General features: G+C 28.0%; 1 protein-coding gene across 1 annotated transcript; it reads left to right on the forward strand.

The window, feature by feature from the left end:
* The first annotated feature begins 2,472 nt into the window (after positions 1-2,472).
* Positions 2,473-6,502, forward strand: LOC126841338 (uncharacterized). The gene is made up of 3 exons (XM_050577754.1): positions 2,473-2,724; positions 4,418-4,624; positions 5,669-6,502. The coding sequence occupies exons 1-3, from the start codon at positions 2,695-2,697 to the stop codon at positions 5,852-5,854; spliced, it is 423 nt and encodes a 140-aa protein (XP_050433711.1). The 5' UTR covers positions 2,473-2,694; the 3' UTR covers positions 5,855-6,502.
* Positions 6,503-8,580: the final 2,078 nt, after the last annotated feature.

Raw genomic sequence — 8,580 nt, forward strand, 5'->3', positions numbered from 1 at the left:
AGTAGTACATTTTTGTAATATTTATATAGATGTGAACAAGTAGACTGTTGTAACCGTTGGGGAAATGAAATGTGATTAGTTTAGCCGTTGTCACGCGAACTTGAGAGTGTTGCAAGTGAATTAGCGCGTTTCTTAAGCCGGATCTAAATGGCAGGAGATTGAATGTCGACAGTATTTCCGGGGTCTCGTGTTTCCCGTTTGTAAACTTTTCCAGCTATATATCACTTAGGCTTTATCCCCTGGGTGGCCTCGTCGGAATTTAATACCGAACTCGATTGTTTTGTATTTTTTTTTTTTTTATTCGCCAGCAGTCCGTAATACAACAACAAACGTTCAAGTATTTTTTTTTTTTTTTTTTTAAATATATTTCAAAAATATCTGATCGACAATTATTTAACCGTTTGTGTGTGTTTGTGGGTTGGTCAATAAATACAATATTATTATTACATTGACCGCGAATAGAATAGAGTAAGAGACAAGACTGACAAACGAGGAAAAACTTGCCCGTCTGACACGAATCGTCGCGGTAATTACACTTATAATGACTACACAAAAATTGTTTTTTGTTTAAGTGCCTTTTGCGCTCAAGTCGTCACATTTGTCAGACGAGTTTGTATTTTATACCCTATCGCACCTTATTAAACAACACTGTTAACGATTCTTTTTTAGAGGAATTAGTTTCCTAAAAAAACATAAATAATAATAATAATAACGTCACACTGTTACACTGTTTATTTACAGGTTTGGAAAATATCTATTTATTTTTTTAACACACTTATAGCCATTGTAATTGAATCATACATTTAAAACTATTAATAATTATTCAGCAATTACAGTTTTGACAAAAAAAAAAAAAATACTTTGAAGCGCAAAAAAATAATTGTTATGTTTCAGAAAAGGATCTCTGTGAATCTATAAGAATGTATTTTTCTTGTGTTAATATTATTATTTATGATTTGTGAGCAAAACATATGAATAGGTTCATTTTTGAACATTGTTAAATTCGTCATTTCTATAAAATATAATAATAAAATAAATTGTTTTTTTAGTTATATGAGCAAACAATACAAAAAAAAAACAACTACCAAACCATATTCAAATTATAAAAACGCAATAAAATGTTTAAATAAAACCACTCGGCACCTGAAAATTAGATTTTTATCAAAAAGTATAAATTTGTAGTTAATAAATTCAAAATTATGTATTAAACAACGAACCGTTGATTAAATTAATAAAATACAAATAAATATAAATAACAATAATAAACATAAATAATTTAATAAAAAATAATTTTGAACAAAAAAAAAATGGCCAAGGATGTTGCACAATATATTTTGCACATTTTTTTTATCATTACACCAACAGGAAACGTTATATTTAATATAACCCATTAATGTTATTTAATGTGGCATATTAACCATGATATTATGTTTTTTGTTTTAAAGAAAAGAACCTTTTTTTTTAAAAATAAAATCTAATGCAATATGTTATTCTCTGAAAACAAAAGACATATATGTATGTACAAATAAAAGTTAAAGGATGCTTTTTACATTTTGACAATTTCGCTAGAAGCATAGTAATGTATTTATATTATTGTTATAGTTCTTTTTTTTTTACATATCTATATTTTATAAAACACATTTCCGGGTGTGGCGAAATAGAGATGGAAAATAAATGCTGTCTGTTCAAACCAAAACCGTATAGATGGTGAAAACTATATAAAATATAAAATAATAGTATAGTATAAATAATTTTATAGACAACGACGATAGGGTATTGGGTGTGACTTGCTTGTAAGTAAGCTAACTTAATTCGTTTGTTTATTCTTATAATTTTCATGCGTTAGAAATAAAATGTTAATGTGCTATTTACGATTATGGTAAGAAGCCTTGTGTGCTATTGAGAATTACCTACTTACTCGCTAGATTTGATGACCAGATTTGAACATAATGTTTAGGTTTTATTTTGTTAAAAAAAAAACTCATTAAATTTAGGTGACACCCTGTAGCTGTTATACAGTTGGATTAACTATTTAACTATGGCGCTATAGTTAGAAATTACTATCTAGGTGTTATTTTGTATATTTTTTTTGGATAAGATATTATACTTCTTTACTAATTTCGCTCCAAAATGCTGTGTGTGTGTGTGTGAGATTATATCAACAGGTATTGTCGATCATGGTATAAACAGAGTTGTGTGCGTCATTATGCAGTAGTAAATACAATGTAATAATTTATAATTATATAAAATATGACCTCGTTAAAAAAAAAAACGTTAAAAACAGCCGTAGTAGACTTGGGCGTGTGTGTGTGTGAATGGGAAGCTATAATAGTATTAATATGTATTATAGTCCATACTAAAAACCACAGCACACCGTTTTTAGAGTGGAACTACAGCAAGTAGTAGTGGTAGGTATACCTGTAAACGAAGTCTGTGTTGTACTGTACGGTTAGTCAATGTACAATGTTTTGAAAATAAAACACTATTAGAAACCAGTAAAAGATAAACAGACTAGATAGCAAACGGTTGGGTAAAAAAAAAAAACACAGTAGAAATGTGATAGCCGTGCCATCATATTATTAGTCATTAGCTTGTCGGACAGTCGTGTGGAGTGTACTATACAACGTTGTTGGTGTAGTGATAATCATTTTTTGATAATTTTTAATTTGTTAAGTTTACCATTTCAACGAGAAAATGTTGATATTTTTAAGGATCGCCCTAATCGTAAGTACTAACTAGTATTTGACTAATTAATTTTAGACACAGACGTTGTAAACATAAGAAAAGCAGAGTAGGGAGAATGTAAACAAAAATAATGTTTGACACTGTTTTTGGAAAAAAATCACTATTTACAGATGCCCCTCCCCACCCCCCCTTTTGTTTGGGGACCAAAGGCCATCTTGTACTTAATTATTTATGCTTTACAAGTTTATTTATTTTTTTGGTGCAATTGAATTGGCTCCAAATTTTGAATTGAACCCACTGCACTGTGTCATGAATGTCTAGTACATTTTCAACTTTCACTTCAAGTATATTTTGAGAACCACTTGTTGTTAGGAGCCAAAATTCAATTGTATATTCTTTAGGAGCCAATTCAATGCTTGTCATTTTTTTTTTTATAATACAATAATCGATAGATTAGAATATATTATATATTTTTTTTAATATGTAACTTACTTACCTAACCTAACCTATTTCTACGACTTATATATATATACATTACTTACATGTATTTGAAGTGAATTTTTTTCATTTCTAGATCTGTCCCTGTATTTTGTTCTCGACTATTGTGGCAATTACACCACTCGATCCCGATTTTAACCTATTGTTTTAAATACATTTTATTTGTATGCATAAAACAGTAACCATAACTCATCATAATATTTAGTTGTCATTTTGCCGAACGTTGTACTGCTAAATGTAAATGAAATTAATTGTAGCACAGTATATTACACTAAATTATTCATATGATATTGGACTCTGTGCGCTGTTATTGTGCTCTTGTGTTATGATTTATCGGTCCACTATAGTATGGTCCATTAATTTCCACTACGGTAAATGTTTTTGGTAATTTTTTGTTTTTTATTGAATATACAAGAGGTCAATTGGGATAATTGCCCAGGAGCGGGGCAGATGTAAATTTACAATTTATTTATGTGTACACTGTACAATAACAAAGACAATTTGTTAGTCTTCTTTTGTGTTGTGCAACACAAAATCGTGGAATAGTTTTTCTTGAAAAATCGCATTCATTCTATTTGCTTAAACTTGGCCCAAAATAAGAAAAGTTCATCTGGGGAGGTCCAAGAAAGTACCTGACAAAATGTTGTTGGATGTAGGTTCTTGGCGTATTATTACTTAAAGGCCAAAGCAAATTTTACCGCATGGTTCGGTACACAATAATTATTACTCAATTAATAGTGTTGAGATTGTCTGCGATTTATTTAAATTGTTTTTCCCGAATAAACACTCAACTGTAGATGTTTTGAAACGACAAATTTGTAAAGTGGTAGATAACGTGTATAATAATTATTATGCAATACAATTCTCAGATCCGCGCACAAACAATGCTGCTTTTAGCCGGTTAACAATGTAAACACTACAAGTCCCAAACGCTTTGGATTATGTTCGGCGATAAAAAAAATGAACCAAACGTGTATACTTAATGTAGTCGTTTGTCATATTATTATGTCTAATATAAAAAAAAAAATGAATTTGTAAATTATTGTTATTAGGTATTATTAAAATATGTACTCACGTTTTTTTCCCTTTGAAAGCCTGAACAAAAAAAAAAAAAAAATGAATACTTTTATAAAAATAATTTTTTTATGAATTATTGTAAAAAGGCTAAGAACAATAGTAACAATAGTTTTTTTATTTAAATTGTTATTAATTGTCAACATTTTTTCCTCCACAGGTTTTCCCATTACTCATAGCTATATTTATGGCCGGATTTCAAAATCACAATCTTCGCGATTATCTTTTGATGCTCCAACTTCAGGCGCACCAACCCAATTGGTTTAACAAAGTTATCGTCACCCAGGTTACGGTGTACGTGTGTTTGTTCTACAGCGTGTTAATCGTTATCGGTGAAATGATTAAAGAGCCCGTTTCCAAAAAACTGGTAAGCCGTTGTTATAACCTCACAAATCGTACGACGATAGTAGCTACATAGACCCGCGTGTAATACTGAAAATGGCAGCTTTTAATATTAACACCTATAATATGGTTTACGACTGGGAAGACGTTTCAAAGTTTGCCAAACACATATCAACTTGTGGTCCTGTTGTTGACATGTGATAAGAGATAACGGGTGGAGATAAAATAAGAGATAGGGACGATGAAAGATAACGAGTGATAAGAATGGGTGATAAGGTTAGAGGAGTGGTTTGATGCCATAAGACATATTCATGATTAATAATTTATATATTTATCTTTGATCAGGATAACATTTGGGTTTTTTTTTTTTAGGAAAGCGCAATGTGTTTATTATTTATGAATTGTTTTTAAATGAATTTTAAATTATTCGAGATAATTTTTTTAACTATAAATTTTATATTAACTATACAATTTTTTATTCATTGGCATAGCTACTATCAATTATGTTATTGGCGAATAACAAAATTATCTATTATTTGTTATCTGATTAGTTATTCGTATTTGCCCAACTCTATTTTTGATAATGTTATATTATTTAAAACGATGGAGACAGAAAAAAAAACCAGTTTAATACGATTTTTTGCTGGCAGCACATTTTGTAGAACAAGACGGACAAATCAACGCTGTGTTAAGCCTGCACAATATGCTTTTAAAAATCTAATTTACTCACTGAGGGGGAATAAGTCTGACGTAATAGTGTATTAGTTTAAACTGTATTAAAGTTTTAATAATAAATGTGTCGATAATAAAGTTTTTTACAATTACTTTTTTATGTTCATTCAAGTACTTTAGTTTATTTTTATTTTTGGTTCAGGGGTGTATTATATTTTGGCAAATCATTTGTGCCACGTTTTAAACTCACTTGATTTCTTTTATAGAAAAGGTAATAAATGAGATTATATTTTTTATAGGAGTTCAGTACATAAAAATATCTGAGAATCTGGAAAAAATTCAAATTTGTCTAAAGCAAACCGGTTGTGTTTTCTTTTAAACTTAAACCCTTTTTCAGGTGATTTTTTCGACCATTCTGCTGACAGTATTTTGTCTGACCTCAACGTACTTCCTTATGCAACTGCACAAAGACTTGGAGAAGTTTGACTTGTTGTTGTGCTCGTCGGCGTTTGCGATCACCGGACTTCTTTTTACCTGTGACGCAGTTATCACAACTCAGCAAATCATTGCAACGAGTCGATAACACCCATTCGACTGTAAAATGTATACTTTATGGTATTTTGCATCCTAGAAATAGTTATTATTATTATTATTTTTGTGCAATATAATTATTTTACCTTTAACTAAGGTATAGTTCATAATATTATTATATTGGACTGTGATTATTATTACTACTTACCGTCTTACAAGGTTGACAATGAAAATATTTTGTTTTTTTTTTGTTACAACAAATTACAATTTTTTTTTAATATATAAAATCGACTTTGAAGGCGAGCGATAGTGTGGCCACTTTAAATCAAAATTTTTTTTCTTATGTATGTTTGAAAAGTATAATCCTAAAGAAATTTTAATATTTCATAAAATGATTGTACATAAAAAATTGAAATTGAAAACTAAAATACTTACTAAATAAAAACGATCGCATAAAATAACAATAATTGCAATGACAATTACTTTGATGGAATGCGATATCGTCATTTTGGTAACACTGCAGCTCTCCTTTTTTAGCTTACTTCATGACACCGTTTTACTCATTGCTACCTTGCTGTATTGTTTATATATTTTTTAGAACTGCCATCAAAATGATGGCCGACAAGGTATCAATCAAGACTGTAACAATAGTATTAAAGTAAATTTGAAACCATAATATAAATCTATGAATTTTTTTTTTATCTTATTATCGATTCATTTTGTTTTATTCAAAATGACCGCCAAAGTGTTATAATATTATAAATCTGTTAACAAACTACCATTTATTTATCCGATTGTTTTTTAGTATTTCAAATAAGTCTTATATTATTATCACTGTGTGATAAAGTGGTATGTGATATATCTACCGCATAAATATACATATAATATTATTATACATCTATATTATATGCGTTGTAAGATACATTTTTTTCAATAGCAATTATTTCTTTCAATAATCAGCAAGTTTGATTAATATTTATTTGCAACCAAAGTAAAATTATCAGAAGCCGAGTAAGTACTTATTAAAAAAAAATAAAATCTATAAAAATATAAAAAGTAATTTATATTATACTTCTTGGTATTTATAATCGAATACAAATAAGTATTTTATTTACAAGTTAACGTTTTAAGTAGAAAAAAAAATTATAAGAAAAGGTTTTATAAAATAACATGTAATAATCGTTTCGAATATAATGAATTCAGAAATACAAAAAATCTATATTATTAATATTTTTATTTTTATTAAAAAGTAAATAGTACAAAAAACAAAATATGATAAAAACTTAATGTTATTTTGGAAAATCATTAAAAGTATGAGTTAAGAATCTTGGACCAAAATTAAAAAAAAAAACTTGAAATTTCAACAATTAACAATAGCGATTAGCATAATAGTTCAAAATTTAATCTCTATTTAAAAATAATAAATTTGGTGAACATTTTTTAAACGTAATTTTAGGTAATTGTATTTATATTTTTTTAATTTATTTTTTTTAATTTTTCGACGGATCTGTTTTTTTTTAATGTTTGGCATAACGATCCTTAGTTTAACCTGATATTTATTTTGTCAAACCATAAACTGATATGGAAAGCTATACTGGTAAAAAACAAAGTAATACTAGTCGTATTATATTTTTACACGTTATTCATGTTTGTTGGCAAATAACAATGACCTGAATGTTGCAATTGTTATTTAGAAAATAACGTTCACAAAACCAAAATATAAATAAATTTGACCATTAAAAGACGTGATAATATTTTTTAACCGAAATCCCAACAAGGTCGACCCTGACTTAATTGTTGCAAAACAAAAATCGATTAAATCAATACTAAATCATTGGGCAATGACAATAATAAAAGATAGTTTTTTGAATTTGACTGTTCGGTTACCTAAACCAACTATGATTATATATTTTAACAATTTTTCCGAATTTCTATTATGCAACCTTTTTATTATTATGATGATATAATAGATTTGAAATCGTTTTTTAAAATAATAATATTAAAACTGAATAAAATTATGTTTAAACAAGATTGGAGCTGATTATAATTTTGACTTAAAAATAATCACTTCAGTGCAGTATGTAGACTTGAAAGGAATAATGTAAAATCATTATTAATAATACATATATAATTATATACATTAATATAATACATATAATTTACTTTTACACTTTTCTCACTTATCAGGTTTTATACTTCAACTACTTGTATTTTTTAAATACACAAAGAAAGATGACCTGTTATCTGTTGCCTGTTATGCAATATATCTAAACTGCAAAATACCAACAATATATTATTTTGTTTTATAATTTTTTTTTTCTTTGGAAATACCGTCAATTTTTATTTATTTACAGAGTTGGGATTATTATTATATATTTTTTTTTTGTACATGCGGTCTGAACGTCGGTTATTCCTTCCAAATATATTATTATCACCTGTTTTGGGTTTTCCCCAAACAAGATCATTATAATATAATAGTATATTAGTATACGTTACACATTTTTCAAGGCTTTATTAAACATGATGGTTTTGTTTTTATTGTAAAAATTCCATTTCTCGGAGTTGATAAAACTCGATTTAATGTCGACGTCGAACTTGTCGGAAATGTCTTAGTTAATATTTTTTCCATAAGACATCTCGTTCTCCATTCCCCAAGGAACTGGATCGATTTATGGGGTTCTCGAAAAATTACACAAAAAAGCTTGTGTAAAATATACACCTCATTAGAAATCAAACTCTTCTTACGATGTAAGGTATCAGGAAAAAAAGTGATAACAG

Source organism: Adelges cooleyi, unplaced genomic scaffold (genome assembly GCF_023614345.1).
Source record: "Adelges cooleyi isolate 19-005CV unplaced genomic scaffold, UGA_ACOO_1.1 ACOO_flye_CR_arks_rails_tigmint_CR_PRNA_381, whole genome shotgun sequence".
Classification (NCBI taxonomy): Eukaryota; Metazoa; Arthropoda; class Insecta; order Hemiptera; family Adelgidae; genus Adelges; species Adelges cooleyi.

Bases quoted from the DNA above. Each gene is read 5' to 3' on its own strand.
- LOC126841338 (XM_050577754.1), top strand. From the start codon at position 2,695: ATGTTGATATTTTTAAGGATCGCCCTAATC. The intron at 2,725-4,417 runs GTAAGTACTAAC...TTTCCTCCACAG, and splicing joins TTTTAAGGATCGCCCTAATC to GTTTTCCCATTACTCATAGC. The intron at 4,625-5,668 runs GTAAGCCGTTGT...ACCCTTTTTCAG, and splicing joins AGCCCGTTTCCAAAAAACTG to GTGATTTTTTCGACCATTCT.